The sequence below is a fragment of the Rutilus rutilus genome (genome assembly GCF_951802725.1).
Source record: "Rutilus rutilus genome assembly, chromosome: 2".
Lineage (NCBI taxonomy): Eukaryota > Metazoa > Chordata > Actinopteri > Cypriniformes > Leuciscidae > Rutilus > Rutilus rutilus.
This window is the reverse complement of record NC_140210.1, coordinates 47,564,667-47,587,949: the sequence shown is the minus strand read 5'-3', so window position 1 is coordinate 47,587,949 and position 23,283 is coordinate 47,564,667. Positions and strand designations below refer to the sequence as shown.

At 37.6% G+C, this 23,283-nt stretch overlaps 1 protein-coding gene across 1 annotated transcript in view; it reads left to right on the top strand.

Moving 5' to 3' along the window:
- The window catches only part of c3a.5 (complement C3a, tandem duplicate 5), a 50,092-nt gene extending 36,566 nt beyond the window's left edge, over positions 1–13,526 (top strand). The window contains exons 29-41 of the mRNA XM_084401604.1: positions 1,895–2,058; positions 4,447–4,602; positions 4,772–4,831; positions 4,906–4,996; positions 5,088–5,136; positions 7,737–7,827; positions 8,829–8,918; positions 9,078–9,183; positions 12,132–12,221; positions 12,347–12,427; positions 12,608–12,691; positions 12,850–12,985; positions 13,159–13,526. Of these exons, the coding sequence (XP_084257730.1) occupies positions 1,895–2,058; positions 4,447–4,602; positions 4,772–4,831; positions 4,906–4,996; positions 5,088–5,136; positions 7,737–7,827; positions 8,829–8,918; positions 9,078–9,183; positions 12,132–12,221; positions 12,347–12,427; positions 12,608–12,691; positions 12,850–12,985; positions 13,159–13,300 (1,340 nt within the window). The 3' untranslated portion in view covers positions 13,301–13,526. The remainder of the gene's footprint in view (positions 1–1,894; positions 2,059–4,446; positions 4,603–4,771; positions 4,832–4,905; positions 4,997–5,087; positions 5,137–7,736; positions 7,828–8,828; positions 8,919–9,077; positions 9,184–12,131; positions 12,222–12,346; positions 12,428–12,607; positions 12,692–12,849; positions 12,986–13,158) is intronic.
- Positions 13,527–23,283: the final 9,757 nt, after the last annotated feature.

Below are 23,283 nucleotides of genomic sequence, written 5' to 3'. Positions count from 1 at the left end.
ATATGAAAAGTAAATGCAGGATTAAAAATTGTTTTGCAAGACATAAGGGCACAAATTTAATAGAAAACGTGACCGTTTCCTTGACCGTGTTGAAAAAGCGCTTTTTTTCACCATCGCGTCATATGACGTCACATGAGGTAGTCGTTTGGCTCTGCGTTCGCGCTCAGTGCAGAGATAGGTTGGTAGTCAGTTGGAGCGGTCATGATTCAGTGTGTTTTCTGTGCTTATTGTATTTCAATTAATCATCGTCGTGGTAAATGATTGTGAATTATGGCCTGTCAGGACATGGAGTCCACAGGTTTCCGAATAAGAAAAAGGACGGTGCAATCTTCCGTGCCAGTGTGCGTTTTGTGCCGGGTAAGAGACGGGACTTCACTTCTGCTTCTGCTTTGAAAAACGCGGTAGTGTGTAGCGTTCACTATAGACCGAATGATTATAATCCCGGCGATATGTGCACACTGTCCCAGCTCCTTCATCGGGTCGCCCGGTGATGACGGTCCGCCATCAGCATGTGGTTCGGCCGCCAGCGGGAAACATGACGCTCACGGATCCGTCAGAGATCACTTAGCTGCTATTGTACATCTGTTTTACAAAATGTGCCTTGTCTTAATTTAATTCATTAACATATCCTACATAAACTTGTAATGTAATGCATTTATGTGTTTGTAGTCTGCAGCCGACACTATTATTATTATTATTATTAATATAAATATAATATTATATATTATGTTCTATAATTCATTTTCAATCTGTACAAACCGACTTTAATGTTTGTGTTGGCTGTTTCTACATATAAAGTTTTTATACAGTAAGACAGTTGTGATTGTGATCATTTTTTTATTCATCGTCACCAAATGGGTAAATTCAAAGCCTTTATAAAGTCCCTCTTCCTCTGGAAACTGTCTCCTAATGGCTGACACGCACAACACATGCAGGTAAGGGTCTAAGTACTAGCTTTGCTATTGCCTGATACATGATGATAATAATCTGTACAGTATTGTGATCTGAGCATAGTGTTATACATATCATCGGCTAACGTGAATAGGCCTACATCTATAAGCTAACACTTCTCTCGCCCTGTTCTCCTCACACCACAACTCACCGTTGTTCTGTCTAACCCTGGCCTATCCTGCTCACTTATCAGGCTCATAATTATATGATATCATCATATATATCAATTATAAATGAATTATATATATATATCATATGAGTAAACATTTAGGCTACAATTCCCCTTCCGAGCTGTCATTGCGATCCATTGCTTTCCTATTCGCTAGTTGATTTACTTTGACCGCTCTACCTCATGTTACGTCACTTCAGGTTCGGCGGTTTAAGAGATTTTCAAATGCGGAAGTAAAAAATTTCTCACAAAAACGACTCCAGAAGCCTAAATAGCGTTTTATAAGTATATGTTTATATTTAAATCTAGTTCCTACATTATTTTTCTATACATTGGCTTACTGGGTACTCTAACCTGCAACATGGGCTTTAAATAGGCGGAGTTGTATAAATACTGTTAAAAACAGTAACTTTGAACTTTTTCAACTGGTGTAAATTTGAGTATTACCTGAACCATAATGTATTTACATACGGTAATCATATATAGTTGCCAGTAAAGTCTCATTCAACATCCAAAATATGAAATAAGAAAGAATTGCATTTGTGATGCTAAAAAGTGGTATTTTCTCTTTTTTCTTTTGAAAATGTGTATTTAAAATAAATTTTGATATATTGCTTTTATTGTAATTTACATGATTGTAAAAAAAAAAAAAAAAAAAAGTGAGTTGTGTGTGTCAATTGTTTCCCAAAAATTCCTAAACTTTTATAACTTTATCACTCTTGTATAAAAATGTGTATTGTGACACACATTATTATCAAAAATCTATTTGTTTAGATGGCATATTTTGGCAAGTTCCTGGGCAGCACTATCACACTCTCGAGGCCACAGGTTATGCAGTTCTTGCCCTGGTGATGGCAAAGGATTTTGAGCGAGCCGGACGGGCAGTGCGTTGGCTGGGAAAGCAACAAACCCTTTACGGAGGTTATGGCACCACACAGGTATTTCATCAAATGACAAACGAATGAATGGTCTTGTTTACAATTTACATTGTCCTCCTCATTTTGTTCCATGTGTCTGGATTTGGTCACATTTGTTCACCCCTAGGAGTTATTCAACTTAAAGGATGCATACTGCATTTTATCGATATACCAAAAAAAACGTATACGTGAGGACATTTTTACCCAGACTGAGAAATCCTCTAGAAGTTTTCAATGTCTGAACGAGTGTGAATTGCGAGACTTTAGTGCCCACTTTCATAGTTTGGAAGAGAGCAGCTTGGATATTCTGGGGGGAAAAAAATTGTGTCAGAAAATCATACATGTTTCAAATGATGTTAGTAAATCAGTGTGTTTAAATGGACCCTAATAATCCGTTTGTAGTCAAATGGAATGAATTGGCCAAATCCGATTGAAATTTAATTTGCATTGGTAAGGGGTGGTTTAAATCTTTTCTAATCTTTTCGATAGTACATGTATGACGCACGGAACAAGCTGTTGTTGTTGAATATTGTGTAATAAATTACAAAAATTCTCCTTCCACTGATCGCCTGCGAAGTGCTGCAGACAATGTTGTTGATAAATACAAGCCACACTGCACAATGGCTTATGTGCCCGTCATCTAATTAGGAACTGAAATAGATAAACATTAAGTCTGCTTTTTAAAACAAAGAAGTGATGGTAGGATGATGGTTAGTGTGCGCCAACAGTGGGTATATTCGCGCATTGAACGCATGTCAAAAGATCAAATCCGATTTGAAGCTTGCGACATATAAATGCACACATCAACCCGATCACTTTATTTAGCAATCATGTAAACACTATGTTCGGATTCATCAATCGGAATGATTTCCTTCTGACGAAACAAAAAGTGTCCATGTAAACGTAGCTAATGTTAACATATTTTTCATTTTAATGCTAAAAGTTTAGCAGTGGGTAAAGTAATGGGAGGTGAAAACTACAACACAGAGCAGCACGATTCTGGATAAATTGAGAATCACGATTTCTTTGTTTCAAACTGACTCAGATCACGACTGTCCCACGATTCTGAACAGACAACTAAACAAAATAACATGTCATTTACTAGAGTTCCTGAGAAAATGTTAATTGCTGCAGTCTATTTAAATCAGTTTGAATGAATGATTCAATGACTCTCTTATAAATACTTCACTTATTTCATTCCTGGATGAATCTGCATTTTTGAACTAATCTTTTAAATTAACGATTCAATGACAAATCCTTTTTTTAACAATCACTTGTCACCACCTACTGGTGTAACGATGTAATTGATACAATCGTGATTTAAAGTGCCAAGTTACTTTCAAAATCTGCTTTATTCTATTTTGATCGTTTCCTTAGACATCAGTGTTTCTATACGAACTATAAACTTTAATCCCAATTCTTCAGTGATAATTTGAATATTTGTACAACAGAAATAACAATACTGTGTGGTTGAAAAGACTGTAAAGCTGTTTCATTTCATGATAACTCTTTTCTTTATGTCAGCGGCAGCGCAAACGCAGATTTGAATGTTCCGGTGTGATCAATAGACATGCTGTATCTGAATCGCTGCCATTTAGGAATGAGATTAATGTAAATAATGTTTAATGAAATAAATTTATGAATAGGCTAATGATTAATCGTGCAGCTCTACTATAACAGAGAGACTACTTGGAAATGGAGGATAAAATTCACTGGAGTGACATTTCCAACAATCCATTAGGGAATTTTTTGATGAAAAAATAAATGAAAAATAAAATGCATCTATGCCTCATGTCTGGTTCAGATTACACTAATTTTATTTTTTATTTTATGTTACGATAGTCACTGTGTCAGATTACGCGATTTTGACTCCTAAAATCTTGTCGCGTCGTGGACAAGAAACATGTCAGACTACACGTTGCTTTCCGACCAGTCATGGTCCGTACCGTCTCACGCACACACATACACACTCAATCACTCTCACTCTCTCACACACACACACACACGCGCACACTCCCTGTCGCTCACTCACTCACTCGCGCACACACACTCACTCTCGCTATCTCACTCACTCGCTCATGGACACACACACCCACCCACTCTCGCTCACTCACTCACTCACTCTTGACGGAACCCGTAGTGGAGGACAGAACATGCTAGTCTTTTTATCGTGATGTCGTGAAGCATCGCAGACGCGACGTCGGTTGTCGCCCACTATACAAGATGAAACGATCGAATCTTGCGTACCGACGCCCGTTGTTGTTTACAAATCCCCACGACACCCTACGTCAAACGGATCGTGCCAAAATCGTGTAATCTGAACCAGGCATTAATGTAGTGCTATGTATTATTATGTTAATTGGCCATGTCTTTTAACTTAACTCTTTAACAAACTACCCGTTTGTTTAGGCAACGATCATGGTGTTCCAGGCTGTGGCTGAGTACCGCATTCAGGTTAAGAAGAAAGACATTAATTTGGACCTGGAGCTCGCTGTGCAGGAGAGATCAGAAAAAAAGATTTTCGCTTTGAGATCGTCCAACATGAATCGGCAGCGCACAGACAAGGTCTGGAAATATGACTGTATGAACCAGAGTTTGTGGTCTTAAAACGGCACTCAGTTAGCTAATTCAAATCTCTAATTAAATCTAGTCTGATTCACATGTTTATGTGTTAACTGATTCACCTAAAAGTGTGTTGTCTTTATTTGTCTACTTTATGGACTCAATTTCACAGTTTGACATTTCGAAGAGCTTTAACATCACCGCTCAAGGGACTGGGGTGGCCATGCTCTCTGTGAGTGTTCACGAACGCATTAATGCAATATTTATTGTTGTTCTGTGTTAAAAGCTCATGTACTTTCCTCGCAGGTCTTTTCTGTGTATTATGCTCTGCCTGAAGAGAAAGACAGCGACTGTAAAGTGTTTGATCTAAGTGTGCGAATGGAAAAACAGCTTGACGGTAGGATTCATCGTGAGAACGTGACATGACTAATTTGAACTGCTGTGTTGTAAAATAAAGTTGGATCATGATGTTATCTTTCTATACGTAGTGTCCTATGATACAGCCACTGAAAGTTATCTACTCACCCTTGAATACATGTGAGTATACAACTATTCTAACGGTAACACTTTAAAATGGGGAATACATATTCACTTTTAACTATGACTTTTGCCTCAAACTCCTAATTTACTGCATATTAATAGTTTGTAAGGTAGTTAAGTTTAAGTATTGGTTAGGATTAAGAGATGTAGAATATGGTTGTGCGTAATAAGATATTAATATGTACTTTATAAGTACTAATAAACAGCTAATATCCTAGTAATATGCATGCTAATGAGCAACTAGTTAATAATAAGAATTGGACCCTTAACCCTCTGGGGTCTGAGCTGTTTTCTGGGCCTGGAGGTGTTCTGACATGCTCTGACATTTGTGCTTATTTCTGTTACTTGTGACATTTTCATGGCTAAAGTCTGATTACACTGTATTCAGCACAAACTCTGCTACAATAATATATCAGCAGCATGTATGTAAAAGTTTGTAGTTTTGAGATAATGACATTTATGCGTGGTTTGTGAAAATACAAAAAAAAATTGTCACTGAAATAAGGTCATGAAACCCCTACTGATTATTTCTTCACAAGACTTTTGAAAATTGTATCACGTAGCCTAGAATATTTGCTCCAAAACTATGTGAAAATCATCCTGACTGCTCATTCAGAGAAGACAATATATTGATTTAAAATTTCTAAGACGTGTTTTGTGTGAGAAAGCTTTATGCGAAAGGGGCGTGATCACCTCATTAATATGTAAGCTTTTTCACACCTGAGAAAGACAAAGACACTCCCTAATGGCCCTATTTTAGGAGCTATCAGGCCCTATCATTCTGAGCAACCTTGCACAAAGAATGAGGAGATTTAAAAAAGAATGGCTTTTTGATTGTTTGGATTTATTTACAAAACAACATAATCCAAATATGCACAACAAATGACAAAAAAGCACATTATTGAAAACAATCATCCAAAGACAGAGACCTTTGTGCCATTCCTGAAAACATTGTACATACCTTTCATTTCCAAGGTGTTTGATTTTCACTTTACCATGTTCATATACAGAGACTCATGTGAATGTTGAAGTCAGCAGGACTCAGTGGCATCTGGGCCCTGAAAAAAAAAAAAAAAAAAAGTGAACATACTGATGTCAAGAGAAACTATAGGGAATATATTTTTCTGGTTAAAATTGCTTTTTAAAATTCACAGAATACACACACACACAAATGTTTCCAACAATATATAATATAATGAACACCAGGTTTGTTGTGGCTTGTAAGCATAGGCTATGCACAGTGCTGCATAAAATAATAATAACAATAACCTATAGCAGCATATAAATCTTCCAAAAGATTTCAGTAACAACTACGCTAGAGAAAAATATATTGATTATCATATGCATTCGTTATGATGATATGAAATAAGATATTAGTAAAAACATGAAGCCTTTGTTTGGTGCGTTTTGCTTTTCAAACGCGATCGTTTCAAACGCGATCGCGATACATTCAAAACCAGAGCTCACTCCAAAATATTAAACATTATGGTTACCATATTATACATATCTACGTTTGAGCAGATATCCACAAACACAGTAACAGTAAACACGGGTCCAAATATTATAATATTCACCATATATCTAGCAACAGTTCAACTGCAATGTGAAGTTTATGCAACAATAACATGAACTAATAATTAAGAATTTCTTACCTTACATCTTTCTTGTCTTAAAATCGCGTTCTTCTTCTTCTGAGGTAAATCCAATGTAAGCTCACGGCACGTCTTTCAAACTCGACGAAAAGCAGAGACATGTGAAGTTTGTTGGTGCTTTGTTTTTGAGGTAACGAGCGCGTTCGCGTTCCATGTGGAGATTTGCATGTGAATCTCTTTTGCGCGCGTGGGCGTGGCCAAATTAAAAATAATTAGCAAGCTCGTGAGAAGCTGGACATCTTGTTGGTTTTATACAAATTACTTAAACAGAGAATATTTGTTTTCAGTTTGAATCAGATCATTTAAAAGTACACACTTAAATGTTTATAAAGGTATATGGCTCATAAATGTGTGACAAGTATTCGCTGAGTTTTGTTTCAGTTTATAGACGTGCTCAAGGAAAAAAAGTTCACCGTGACGGAGAGGCAGAACGCACACCCTGTTTATTTTCTTTATTTTACAAAAGCACAATGTTTTGATTCGATTGTAAGTGGACACATACAAAAGTAGAAATATCACAGATTCTTTTTTTTCATATTTCTTTTTTCTGTATGACCATAAATGACGGAGTAATTTAAGTTTATTGTACTACTATGTGAAGAGTAAACGCCGGTGCGTTTGTCGACCTCAGAGGGTTAAATAAAGTGTAACATTCTAACTTTAAACAAGATTAACAGGTCCCAGTTAATTTGTCGTCTTCTTTTCTGAAATGTATGGAAAGACCAGAAATAAAACGTCTAGATGATTTCGATATTTATCTAACCTTGTGATACTTTCAGCAAAAGGGGCGAAGCAAAGTTAAATGATGATTAACATGTGATCATTTTGCACAAGAAGAAGCTGTGATGCATGATGGTAAATTGCAAAAGCAGCAAATAGAAAGTGACACTGAAGGGTAGTGCCAATGTCACCAATGTGTCAGCCTCATGTGTGCCTCCTTTGCAGTTTCAAGGACCCGTTAAGAAGCTCAACCATGTCTATTCTGGACATTGGCCTGCTGACAGGGTTTAAAGTGGATGAACGTGATCTCGCAAAGGTAAATAAATAATGTCAATAATTGTGCAAGTTTACTGTAAAATCGTAAACTCTGAATATTTTCGAGTCCAGCATATTGAATTCTTCCAGGGTAATATTGTTACAAGTGCTATTACAGTCCCTCCAGAAAAACGCGATTATGCGATCGCATGATTCAATGCATAATCAGCCAAAGTCCGCATATTTATTGCAGATTTCCACGTGCAAAATATGCGGGCTTGCATGATTTCAAAATCCCCGCATTTTCGTTGCAAAAAGTCACATATATCTTAGCAGAAAGTTGAAAATTGTTGCGTTTACTTCACACAAGCACAGCCATTTCCCATGTTGCCATGGGAACGTTATGAAGTGACGTAATTACGCGACATCATGGAAAAGCTGCAAACCCCGTGATGCCGATGAAACCATGATGAAGCCCACAAATCACTCTCATTTACCAGAAGATGTCTGTTTTGTATAGCTACCTCTGTAAAACAGGAAGCACACATTTAATTTTTTTATATTTTATTCATTTTTACAGAAGTTGTAGCATATTCATTTTGTAAAGCTACAGAACTTGTTCGACTCATCAATGTTTTGTAAGTTTGAGCCATGTGTTTATTAAAGTCTGAAATAAAACAAGATGAGAACTTAAATATTCCCAGCACTTTATGTGATGTAGTATGCTTGCTTATCATAGGAAGTAATAAGAAATGACTCTTTACATTAAAGTACATTTTTTTGCATTTTTCTCTTTTTCATCAAACCGCAGTTTTTGCAAGTTCCGCAATTTTTGCAAGTTCCCGCAATTTCATCGCATAAAATTGCAGAAATATCCCGCATATTCCATCGCATTTTTTAAGAAAACGCGCCGCATAATCAAGGATTTTTGCCCGCAACAATCACAAAAAAACTTTTTCTGGAGGGACTGCTATTAAATTTATATAATGGACATTTTATACTTGAACTTTGATATCACACCTGTTGTTGTTTTTGTTTTTTTTCTCATGATTTTTTCACCAGTTATCTACTGGTAAGGATAAGTACATTCAGAGCTTTGAGTTGAACAAGGAGCTTTCAGAGCGAGGATCTCTTATAATCTACATAGATAAGGTACAATCAACGGCACTATTCCCATATATTGTTTCATTTCTCTTTTTGTGATTGCAACTGATTTCTTTCTCATTTGCTGTGAGCAATTTGGTAAATTGCTGTTTGCCATAGTGAAAGCTCTGATAATTCATTTTAGTTTTTTACTTAATGTAATTTTAGATTTCTCATAAAGAAAAGGAAAGGATTGTTTTCAGAATGCACAAGATCATTGAAGTGGGAATGCTGCAGCCCGCCGGAGTCACTGTGTACGAGTACAACGCTCCAGGTACATTACAGTTGCACACATGAAGCGTACCAACAAGCATCTGTGTCAAGAGGACTAGAAAAGAAAAGCATCTAACTAGGGGTGTGACGAGATCATGTGCTACGAGATCTCGCGATATTAAAACGTGACGATATTTCCCGTTGAGGTGAAAAGCTGTCTCACAATATCAGCATGTCGAAGTTGAGTTTGTGTCTTTTACTGCTTATGATAATTCACACTCAGAAAGCAGAACTGAAGTGACATTAATAGGTAGCATTTATTGTCAAGTCACCTGCAAAATACCGGAAATGGAGCATTTCACGGACGAGAAACCATGAACCGCATATTATTAGACTGTTTTCTAAGGCTGTACAATATATTAAGACCATTTAAAAATCATAATAAAGCATAGTGCTTTTGTGAAATCTCAAACGCTGCAATTCAATTAAATATACGCGCACAGTTAGGACCGTCTCTGCTTGTTTGCAATGTAAGGATAAATAAAAGACTGGTTGTTTAAAGAAGTACAGCATTTTTCTTTACTTAAGAAACACTATATATAAAGGCAAAAAAAAATTGTGTATTTGAGGAGCAGAGAAGAGTGTCTAATGCTGCCTTCACATGCGATCGGAAATTTCCTACTTCCCAAGTCGTGTTTACGAGCTCATCGCATTCAAATTTTGACTTGAGAAGGTGTTCATGTCCAATTGGAAACTAGCATTTACGATAATTCCGATGGCATGTAAAGTAGGGATGTTAACTGATGACCGTTTGACCGATGGTTGACCGTATCAACGTTAACCGATCAAAGTTGTCGGTAGTCTGTAAAAAAAGAAAAGAAAAAAAAGTTCTCTCTAAATTAGGCTATTATAGACAGTGAACTAAACGCTACTACAGTTAGCCATCTCATTCCAAGATCTTTTTGTGTGAAGTGAACAAATCCCTCACACTTAATTTTTCATAACTCGCCTGTTTGTACTAGATAAACCAATAAAAACATTTGGCGCAAGGTCACAGCGTTTGGGTTCGCGCGCTCACAAGGTTTGCGAAAAGTAAAGGCTACAGGCTAAAACACTCGAGGTTAGAGCCAGGGCAGACGACAGGATGAAGCGTGCAAAGAAAAGTAGTGTGTGGGACCATTTCACCAAAAAGAATGACACAGATGTAAGTTGCAACTTGCGTGATACAGTGCTTAAATACAGTAGTAGCACATCATCTATGATGCCAGCAGCCATATCACCCTGTAGCCCAAGACTGGTTGCCCACTGAAGCTAAGCAGGGCTGAGCCTGGTTAGTACCTGGATGGGAGACCTCCTGAGAAAACCAGGTTGCTGCTGGAAGAGGTGTTAGTGAGGCCAGCAGGGGGTGCTCACCCTGTGGTCTGTGTGGGTCCTAACGCCCCAGTGTAGTGACAGGGACACTATACTGTCAAAAGAGCACCGTCCTTCGGATGAGACGTTAAACCGAGGTCCTGACTCTCTGTGGTCATTAAAAATCCCATGGCATTTCTCGTAAAGAGTAGGGGTGTAACCCCGGTGTCCTGGCCACATTCCACCATTGGCCCTTACCAATCATGGCCTCCTAATAATCCCCTTACATTGAATTGGCTCTATATCTCTCTCTCCTCTCTCCACCTATATCCGGTGTGTGGTGAGCGCACTGGCGCCGTTGTACTGTGGCTGCCGTCGCATCATCCAAGTGGATGCTGCACACTGGTGGTGGTTGAGGAGAGATCCCCTGATATGATTGTAAAGCGCTTTGGGTGTACAGTAGTACATATGAAAGCGCTATATAAATGCCCAATTCTATTCTATTCTAAGGTGATGATGATCATCATCTTTCTTTATTATTGTTAGCACTACCTCAAACTAAAGCGGCGTCTCTTCGGAGCTGTCATTTTCTTAAATGAGCCGCGGCAATGTTTCAAATGAGCTTCTAACGCTAGACAAACGCCTTTATTTTCAACGCGATCACCTTGTACCCAAACCATTTCAAAACTAAGGAGCCATTTGTCCTTCGATTACATACAAGCTCCTCGGCGCCGCGTTTGCGGGACTCATGTTTCGCGCTGTAGGGGATTTAAAAAAAGTGACGTGAGTGGAAGGGCGGCAGTGTGTGTGTGAGCGGGAGGCAGAGCGGCAGAGAGATGCGACAGAGTTGCGAGTTTGGAATTAAAATAGCCCCACATCATCACATAGCCTTCACCATACCTAGAGATTGGCATGGGGTACTTTCCATAAGATCATCTCTCCATGCAAATCAAACCAGCTATTGGGCTAACTGAAATAAAACCATGCCAATCTCTAGGTGTGGTGAAGGCTATGTGATGATGTGGGGCTATTTTAATTCCAAAGGCCAAGGGAACTTTATCAGGATGCATAGTATCCTGGATCCATGAAGTAACTGGCCTTTAAAAATAAAAATCTGCCTGCCTCTATGGGAATTTAACATTGGGGTGTCCAAACTTATGCACCCTGTATTTTAAGGAAGAACATTTATTTATTCACGATACATTATTCATTCACAAAGAAAATTGGTGTCTTTAAAGGTTGGATTTTTCCTAATTTTTTTAATTAAGGCATTAAGTTCAATTTCCAAAAGATGATTTTTTATTCCTCTTTTTAGTCAACTTTAGCATGGGTGTCTAAACTTATGCATAGCACTGTATATAACCTGAAGTTGATGAAAACGTAATGCGATGCACTTACTGCCGTTCTGTTGACGGAAAAACATGTATGTTCAACATTCACTGGTCAAAAACCTTGTAACTTCACTTGAGCTTGATTTTGGTAAAATGTTATGAATATAACACATGCAAGTGTCAGAGCACATTTAAAACAACGATATCAACTTTGACAAATTATAAAAAAATTTAAATCTGTGTTTTCTCTATTTCCTGAAAAGTAATGGTTTTTGGACAAGGCTTCCGTCTGACAGCTTCAATGTGCTGCACTTTAATATTTTAACAGATAAGCGTTGTGTGAAGTTCTACCATCCTCAAAAGGAAGGCGGCGCACTGAACAGGCTCTGCAGCGAGAAGCTGTGCCAGTGTGCGGAAGGTACGTACACTTTTATTCATTAAACGCAAGATGAACATACAACATGCTTTAAAAATAGAACTTCATGAAGTCTCCATGAGGAAGAAAGAGAGTAAATGTGGTAAACGTATGAAATATCCTGACAGAGAACTGCAGTTTGCAAAAGAATAAACGCATCGATGACCCGGATCGTGAAAAACAGGCCTGTGAACGTGAAGTGGAATACGGTAAACATCCAGAAATCTTGACAGAATGTTTGATTATGTCTTGTACAATAGCGTTCCTTCTCAGGACAGTTGTATCTCCTTCATAAAGTCCCAGTACGGCCTATACAGTCCTTGCCAGTTTATAAAAAACTGTTCAGAGCTGTTTTGTAGATGATCATGTAACACATTTTTGTCTTGTAGTTTATAAAACCAGGTTGTTGGACATGAGCTTCTCACAGTACGCAGACATCTATAACATGACGGTTGAACGAGTGCTGAAGGAAGGTATGGTTTGCCAGTTTCTTTCTGATTTACTGTGTCAGTGAAAAACTGGACATAAAAGATGTCAGCTGTGTTTCATGACTTCTGATCATAGCAGGTCAGACAGTCTCCATCGCACTGGCTTTATCCTCAAAGGTTTGTGTGTGTCTGTCTGTTTTCAGGCACTGATCCAGATGCGGAAAATAAAATTAGGTCGTTCTTGGCTCATCCTTCCTGTAGAGACTTTCTGAAATTTGAAAAGGGCAAGACGTACCTGATCATGGGTCAAACCAAAACCCTTCCAAAGATTGGCGGAAAGTATGACATTTGGAAGATGATGTTCAATTTGGTTTATGTGGAGACTGATACTTCAATTTTGAGACATTTGACGATGATGCATTTGCATTTTGAATAGAAATCATATTATGGCTTATGTCTGGTGCATAAATGCTCCTAATGAAAAATGTTCTCACTCTTCTCAATCATCTCAGGTTGAGGTACCAATTGGGTGAAGACACCTGGATTGAATACTGGCCGACAGACAAGGAAGCCCAGACGGCAGAACATCGAGACAAATTTAAGGGCATGGCCTCGCTTGTCGACAAGTTCAACCGATTTGGATGTTCCACATAAACGTTTTTATGAGCTGGAATTCATTTAAAATCAACTAAACAAGCTTTTAATTCTAGTATAATCCCAGATTTACAAGCATTTGCAGCCTTTTCTTTCTTTTCTTTTTTTAAGTTGCTTAATGCTTTATTGCTTAATGCTTAATTAAATTAGTTCAACATAATGTCCGTCAACTGAGACTGAATCATTTATAGCATTTGTCAAATAAAATTTGCAAACATACAACAGACTTTATTCTTGATTATTCTTTATTCTTGACTTCAACAGTAGGACAAATAGGTTCTGTACTCATAAAACGAAGCATTGGAAAGTTTGTAAGTACATCAAGAGTTTATTTAAATAACACCTGCCTGACGGCTTATGCTACCGCTAACCCGGACGTCGACGTCACTTCAGTGATTTGGGAAAAGCACGTAAAAGTCCTGGCAGAAAGCGATGCATAAGGATGTAGTGTAACGACACCCAGTTCCAGGAATGCACTAATGTTTTGTTGGTGTACCAGTTTGCAACAATTATTAGTTAACACTAAGTTGTCAACACTTTTTGGGATATATTTCTATGGAGTGTTAAATTCACTAGCTTTTCCCTTACACTTGTGAGTTTTGCAAAGGACTTTTACTTTTACGCTTTTCCCAAATCACGGAAGTGACCTCGACGTCAGGGTTAGCGGTAGCATGAGCTGTCAGGCAAGTGTTATATAAATAAACTCCTGATGTACTTACAAACTTTCCAATGCCTCGTTTTATGAGTACAGAACCTATTTGTACTGTAGAAGTTTGGTACCATTCTGGGCATTATTAGTGGGGTAATTTACGAGATACAGCCTTGGATCCATTAGTGCCTGCACTAAACCATCCAGCTGATATCTCTAAATAAGCTCTAACTTTAATAATGTTTGACCAAGGGAAAAAGGCTTCTGGGGGGGTGTTTGGCTCGGGGTCATGGTGCAAAAGACCCTAGGTTGAAATTACTCCGAACCATTCCTTTAAGCCAGTGCTGATTGTGGAAAGGAGGGATTGGCTGAAGCAGTGATTTATTTTGTATTTTTATTAGAGTCAGCACTTAAGCCCCTTAAACTAGGGATGTCCCGATCCGATCCACGGCATCGGTATCATGCTGATACTGGCCCAGAACGCTAGATCGGATATCGGAGGGGAGAAAAAAAAATATCCGATACCTATGATCTGATACCTATTAGGGGTGGAACGGTACGTGTATTCGTATTGAACATACGTTCAATACGTTCCGGTTTGGTGCATGTATTTACATGGAGAATACACTGTATAAAAATAAATAAAACATTAATTAATGTAATGCGGAACTACTGTTAGATACACGCATAGACATATGCGGGTTCTTTAGGGACACCTAATCTGTAGCCCCGCCAGCTAGGTTTATACTCGAGGTGTGCGCGGCAAAAATGACGTCTTTGCGGTGTGGGCGGTCGTGCGCGTTGGGTGCACAAGACCCCATTTCGCTTGGCGGTGTGCGCGACTTTTTTTGTAACAGCGCGCACGGCTCTGCATCCGAAGATAAACGACTTTGAGCCGAATCTGGCCGAGCTCGAACTTCTCACCACACCGGCACCCAGTTTGCTGCACCCAGGCTGCGATGTCAAGATTGCAATGCTGGAATGTGTGTGTGTGTGTGTGTCAGAGAGAGAGAGAGAGAGAGAGAGAGAGAGAGAGGCACGGGCGCGATCGAACAGTGGAAACATAAAAACATACTAATACGTCATTTTGTTCATACAGGATAGGGGTGTCGCAATATACCGGTATTGACGATAATCGTGATATTCAAAGCATGAAATATCGACATTGTGTTAATTTAGAGCAATACAATATACCGGTATTGGCGATATTGGCGTTTTCTAGACGCAGCGCTCGTCCGCGCCCGCGCAGCTAGAGTGAAACACTCTGTCCACACCCGAAAAAAGTAAGCTGAGCTCGCCAGTATTAACAACAGAGTTCTTCGGCTTCAAAGAAAACAGCACCTTAGAGGTGGTCGCACACCGGACGAGAAGCGCAGCGCCACGTCTTTAAAATTCGAACACATTCTGTATGAGTGTACACACACCGGACGAGAAGCACAGCGCGGTTCTATTCGGCGTCTGTCCGCGGCGCCCAGCAACGGCTCAGGACCTTGTTCAAAATCTTGCCGCGACACAGAGCGCAGAAAAAAGTGTTCAGATCACAGACTCAGCAACTATTGTATTTAACTGTACAGTATAATCATAACATAGTACAGACATTATCTCAATTCCATAATGTCCTTAAACATAATGATATTGCTGGCCATAAACTGAGAAAGTGCGTGTCCGGTGTGCAATACCTCGAGTTGTCATAGACGCGACGCGGATATTATTTTACTAGTCATCATGGAATGGGAAACGTGACATTAACTGTTAACAGGGGGTTTCTGTGTTCATATATTTAATAAAGGGTGATTATTAAAATTAAGAACCCCGTTTTCTTTACTCATCTTATTTTTGTATTTGTATTTGCACTTGATTTTTTTTATTCAAATCTGCTATCTGCATGACTTTATTGGCGCCAGTGCAACAACAGGTTTAAGAGCTTTTCAGTTCTTCAGGAAACCTTCAGACAGTGTTTGGCTTCAGTTTGAAACCAGATAAACTTCACATGCTTGTCTTCCTTCACAAAAATTTGCGATTGAGTACGCAAGAAGTAAAAATGCATGTGCCTTGTGTTTATCAGTATCCTTATGTTTGTTGGGTAAAAAAGAAAAACTATATTAACCCCCCCCCCCCCCAGATTCTATAGATATCGCGATATATCGATATCGTGAATTCTTTTGGCCACAATAACCGTGGTGTGAAAAATCTAACATCGTGACAGCCCTAATACAGGACATCATTAAAACTGCAAAAAGTGTTTAGCCTACTTATATTTGTGTAAAACACAACATTGTGCTTTTGTCAAACTGTAAACTCTTGTCAAACTGTAACCTACAACTGTCACCCAACCAAAATCACACACACACACACACACACACACACACACACACACACACACACACACATGCTGTTTAAAAGCAAAAATTATCTCATCTTTTGGACATTCATCATATTGCATTGGTTTTCATTTCTTGTCCTGAAACAGAGCACTAATCTGTTTATTTTTAAGTCACACATTCTACATTGATTAAAAAAGAAAATCAAATGTGTTTTTAATGGTAGTATTATTTTATACAGAAATAAATTATTTATAATTCAGATGAGAATAACGTTAAAGTTAATTAAAATTAAGGAAAACAAATATATTGATTTGAAATATAGCAAATTAATTTTAAATTCATTCAGGTACAATTACCAAACATATCTCAAGGTCTTTTGAATAAAGGGTGGCAGTCTTTCATTATCAACTGGATTCGCTCTATGAACACAATAATAAGTATTTTCAAAAACTGGGTACAATAAGATGACATTACTTGACATTACTCACCCTTCAACCATCGAACATTAAAAGGATATTTAAAAATGTAAAAGCATTAACAAATTACTACAACAGACCATGAATGACCCCTGATTATTTCCATAGCAACATTATGGATGTGTTAAATAACACTGTAGTAATATCTGTATTAAGTAACATATGTTGCCTTTAATCAAAAATGTTAATTAAATGCAATCATTGAGTGATATTTCAGTGTTGTAATTTTGACAGACAATATTGTTTATCTGCTTCAGAAAGTAAAAACTGCTAACAATTCGGCTACATTTTAAAGCATCCGTGTGAAAACAAACATGGAAAGAGACGTGAGGATTTGGGGAGAAAGTCTGAAATGTGGGAAGTAAAGGATTTGGGGAGTAAAGTCTTAAATTAGAACATGAAGGAAATTGTACTGCTCATTCAGTCAAACTGACGGATAAGTATTATTTGTAGCAACCTTATCATTTGAAATTGTAGTCTTTTTGAGTGCAACTTCCCCAAACCGCAAGTGACAACCATAATAAAAAACGCAGTTGACCTTGGTAATCTTAAAGCATTTTCCTCAGGAGCTGCCTTCTTTCATACATGCTGTCTGTGAATTCATTCGACGGATTGGGCCACAGGGTTTCAGTCCTACACTGTTAACCCTTGCTGTAAAAAAAGGCCAAATTCTGACAATATCATACCATTTTCCATTAAAACAGTAATATACCGTAGAAAACAAAAGTATCCTACTGGAATATACTGTGAATTAACAGCGCTCAAAATCGACACTCAGAGGCTGTTTTCCCAATCACACCCTATACCCTATTAACTATTCCCTACAGCAGAATCACTGAAGGACAGATAAACAAGAACAGAAAAAGAGAAACACAAAAACTACAACTGACTTCCAGCAACACTGAGTGTGAAACCAGTTTACAAACCAGTTTAACATTATTTCTTTCATACATGTACAAAAGGTCTTGTTGAGAATTAACAGATATTTAGTTGTTGATATTTTACTGAAAATAATCAAGTTTGTTGTCACCATGATGGAGATCAGTATTTGTTTTAGTTGGTCTCTTGTCCCTTGACTTTATAACATTAGTTTCTTTCTGGCTGCTTTAACTATGAGTTTATAAAACACATTTATTATGGCAAGAATAAACCAAGAGGAACATGATCAGGTGTTTTAGGATGTTGAGATGATGCCATAATCATTCTGGACATGTCTGATTCTCTGATCACATCCAGTATAAAAGCTTTGAATTTATGTGTTTAATATTTATTGTATATCTGTTAATCTACAACATTAAATCCAGCAATGTTTCTGTAAACATTTATTATGAAGGATATTGAAATCATATAGTGTAGTAAAACATTTTGAACTCATCATTTATTTGGACACAAACATCAACATCAACAATCAGCATATGAATCTCAATAATGGTGACATTCAAAAGTTTCATGTTGCAATGCATGCTGGGTTCCAGGATAGTATAAAACTCCCAGCATGCACTGCAGGATGAATAATAAAAAATAAAAATATATTGCCACCATTGTTGAGAGACGAGCTGATTTTTGATATATCTGTGCTCCTGCAAGACAGTGTAGCTCTGTTTCTTTGGTTTTGCATGAGGTGTTAAAAAAAGTTGTCATTTTAAATCATTCCTATATTTTCACAGTAGTGGTAATATAACAGTTTTGATACAGATTGAAACTCTGAATGAATGAATTAATGATTAATGAATGAACAGGCTATATGATGATTTTGTCATCATACTCAATTTAACAAACTGCATTCACAAACCTTTTGTGTGTGTGTGCACAAGTGTGGCTTGAAAAAACAAAGTTCAAGCAAGCGAAAAATGTATGTTAAAAATGTCAAGGGTCAGCAGCCCAACTAAAGCAAACACTGATCTCAATAATGGTCATTTCAAACCAAACATTTTCAATGAAACATCTCAATAACAACTTCTGTAGATGTATGACAGAAATAAAGTCATACTGGTAAACAATACGTGTAATAATGTGTAATGGCTGGAAGTCATTTCTTGTGTTCCTCTTTTCTTCAGTGATTCTGCTTGTTAACAGCAGGTGCTCAACAATCACTTATTCACTTATTATTCAACATATTCCCTTAATTATCTCACTGCAACACTGCGTCAATGTTACTTTTTACTCTTTGTAGTGTGAATTTTCCTGTGGGGTTGAAAGGGTTAACAGTGTAAGATAAAAAGACACACCCACAAAATGTATTTTAACAGTAATAAACTGTAAGTTATAAAACAGGTACATACTGGCAACACTGTTGCCAGTAGTTTACTGTAAAATTTAGTTTTTTGAGTCACCATTGTGCAGAAGAGTAGAGCCTGTGCTTCAGTCCAGGAGAAGATCTACAAAAATTGATGATGTGCTGCATTCTCGAGGTCGGACATCCGGGATTTGTACTCCCATAATGCACTGCGCGCATAGCAACCGCGGCGAAGGGTAAAACAAACAAGCGCCCGCCATTGAGCAACACGAAGCGGAAGACAAACGAGCGCAGAGCTCTTTTCCTTTGGTTGCAAATCATGCCGAAAAACTGTTGTGTTGTTGGTTGCACCAACAACAGCGTAAAAAGGAGTGACCTCTCCTTTTATTTGATTCCTAGCGAGGCAACTGAGCCAGAAAAGAGAGAGAAATGGCTCCAGGCGATTGGAAGAGGTGTTAGTTCACACAGCACAAAGCGTGTGTTTATCTGCCACTGCCTTGTACTTTCTTATTGTATTTTTTTATTTGTATTTATTGTACAGCACTTTGGTCAACCGTGTTGTTGTTTTTAATAGTGCTTTATAAATAAACTGGATTGCACTGGATACTTTTACTTTACTCAAGTACATTTTATGATGAATACTTGGAATACTTAAAATTGGGTATTTTCTAAGTGACCTCTGGTTTAGTCCCAGTTTAGACCTAGTTTAGTCCTGATTTATAACTGGTTTAGTCCTGATTTAGTGGTGCACCCATTTAGACCTTGTTTAGATCTGGTTTTAGTCCTGGTTTGATTCAAAGGATTAAAAACAAAATCCTGCACAATAATCTCTTAAGAAATACTTTTTACTTAGGCCTATATTCAATACCTCTGTATCAGAGCCATGAACACTTTAAATAATAAAATAATACTCTATGTAAACAACACCTGAATTACTAATGTAATCAGACTAATGTAAACTGAATAACCTGTTCCATTTGTACTGCTCTATTTGCACTATGTGGTATGCCCACACTCACATTGCTGCTAATGTACATCTGTCACAAAAGCGCTTTACATGAGTGTTTTATTACATTCACTTCTCATCACCGACATACATTCGCATACACAGATATCATTCATCATTAATACAAAGTAGTCCGTTAGTATCCATAACTGACATAATCCACTGCAAAACTTCTGTGAATAGATACCTTTTTGATTTGCCTCGGGCTTTGTCTTCGGTTTGTTTTACCCTTCAAACATGGCGGCGGCTTGTTGCTACGCAGGTCACAAAATTTGTGACGTAACGCCGACCAAGAGAATGTTGCTTTATTTAACAGGTGATGACTGTGTAGTTGCTGGTCCAGTGGAAATCTTTTTATGTACAATAGTTTTTTAGTGGCCTCAAATGAAATAAGTTCACATTAATACTTTGCTCACATGATTTATGCATTATGAATTTTAGTTAATACATTTAAATGACAGTTGGTCAATTTAAAGGGACACTCCACCCATTTGCATTAAGCTTTGCATTGTTAGAAACCCAGTCATACTATTGAATGGTCGTGCAACACTCTCTCATTTTCCCCTGAGACGGGAGAAATCCGTTATTTACCTTTTACACTTCCTCCTACAATGACGCAAAAATCGTAATTTTGCGTCATTGTAGGAGGAAGTGTAAGAGGGGGGGATTTCTGTTGAGACTACAAGCACTCGTTCCTCATCTTTCCCAGGGGGCGGGACCCGCTCACGCTACAGACCTATTACAGATCAGTGGGTGGGACTTTACTCTCTGAAACTGAAAGCAATATCCTCCATCTTGTTTGAAGCTAAGCTAACAGGTGCTGTGGAGACAGATGTAAAGTTATGACAATAGCGGAGGAGAGTGCTCAATATGATATAGAGGAAGAGGATTTCAGAAGTCTGATGCTTGAATCAGGTGTTTGTGGCTACCTTTACAGAAGACCTGCCTGCCGCGGACGAGGAGCCCGGACTGACTCGAGTTAGGGCGGACTGGTGGCGCCGGTGATCTCACTATGCAACACTGTAAAAAATGTTACTGCTATTTACTTAAAAAAATTATGGTAACAATATTACACATACTATTTTTGAGTAGTTAAGCTTGATTTCATTCATGGAAATCTACCTGAATAAATCATGTAAAATGCCCTAATTTATTTAGACATAATGAATTAATTTTTTTTAGTGAAACGTGCTTTTTTATTTTAAGTATTTTTTATTCTCAAAATTGTGTGAAGTCAAGTGAATGGATATGACCTGTTTATATTTAACTATGAGATATATTGTTTTATAATTAGACTGTATGCTGCTAAGACAGCACAGAATCAAACATGTTACTGCACTATCATTAGCAGAGCTATTGCTACATGTATAAAACAACATGCTTCAGAATATTTAAAAAAGCAGTTATTCACAGCCTAACCATTAGCCCTACTCTTCTGCACAATGGTAACGATCAAAACTTTAACATAATAGAAACTCTTTCAAATGTGAAACATACCTGAACATTAAACATTAACAGATGTTTCCCTTTACTCGAAAACACATGAAATAACACTTTATTTCAAGATTTACTCTCCATTTCCAGCCATGTGCAAAGCATGCTGGGAACAAACAATGGTGTCTCTAAATAAAACCGCATAAATGAGCTAATTCTCTTAAAATAACTAGGTAGCCCCTTTTCCTTAATTTTATGAGGTTTATCAGTTCCTCAATTCAAGCCTTAAAATTGTGTATGTTTCCTTAAAAAAATTAGGAAAATGCATCTCTTGGTGTTATTAGTGAAATGTTCTTAATATTTTCAACAAAAACTGAGCCACAATTTTATTAATAAAATATACATAATATTTTTAATGATCACCTAAATTTTTTTAATGAAAATTACAAGACTCATGATTCATTTTTTACAGTGTACGAACACAGAGATAGAGACCGTCTGCGGCAAAGAATTTCAACGATGACAATTTCTCCTGGACGAAATCTCTGAATCAGACGAGGACACTAACTAGACATTTTGTGTGAATGTGAAATGAATTTCAAGCTCTGGTGGTAGCTAGCCTTGTAGACGGAAGAGTGATTTCTCTTATAGGCAGATATGCGGTTTCTGGATTAGTGGGAGTGGCTTGCGGAGCTGTGCAATGTGGTGCATTGTGGGAGTTGTTGTCTTTCATACAAATGCGTCCTGACACCTGAAGTTATTTTTTGTCTTTCCTCGGTCACGAAGGCACCAAATTCAAAATTTATTTTACATTTCAACTACACATATGACCCACTTTAAATAAAAAACAATGTTCAAATGGGTGGAATGCCCCTTTAAGGCAGTCGGTTTCTGCAAGTAAAATTAGTTAGCTCGAGTTTTAATTTACCAGTATTTTACTGTAAAAAAAAACCTGGTAAGGTCTAACAGTGTAGAGTTTGAGAAAAAAAAGAAAGAAATGGGGAGAACATTTGTTTGTCACTAACATGTTGCTAGAAAAGTTGAAACTCCTTAAAGAGTTTTATCCATCAGAATCTGTTTTGGTTGTGTATGTTCAACTAATTTTGTATCGTGGACGTAAAATTAAATCACAACATAATTCAACAACACCATCTAATTTCTGGGAAAACCCCAAAAGAACTTTGTTTAACAGCATAATTCAGTTGAAATACTGGGATGTTTTCCAACCCGGACTGATCAATAGAAGAGCAGCAGACTTACCAAAGGTTGCATTTGCACAACAGTGCAGGTCATTTACGGGAAATCTCACTGCAGTGAACTCTGTTCTTTCCCCCTTAAAGCACTGTAAGAATCTATTTTCTGATCAAAGTAACCGTTAGATTGACAACGACTACAGTTTTGTGAATTTAAAGTTGCTTTACACCAAGAACAAAAGCTGTAACGACTGACTCTAACGATTACTCTAGCATTCACACACCAACAGACAACTGTTCAAATTTACCTCAGCAGCGGCAGCGCGCTTTAAAGAAGGGAGGATTTTGATTGGCTGTCAGTGTTTTTTTTACCATTCATCAACTTGGGGGAAAAAACTGCAAAGTCATTTAATTTCTAATCTAAGGATATTGTTGTTTGTTTTGTTTTTGTATATTATATGGGTTTTTACATACATGTGATGTAGGCTACATTGTTGTGTAAGTGTCCAAGAAAAAAAATAAATTGTTTTTCAAAAGGATATTGTTCCTCTGAGCCGTTATTGTTGTGGCACGACCTTGAAACCTTTATGCATATGTTTATCGTTGTTTTTAGATTTCTTTAGTTGGAGATTTGTTGAAAGCTGCCTCAAAACCGTTTTAAAGAA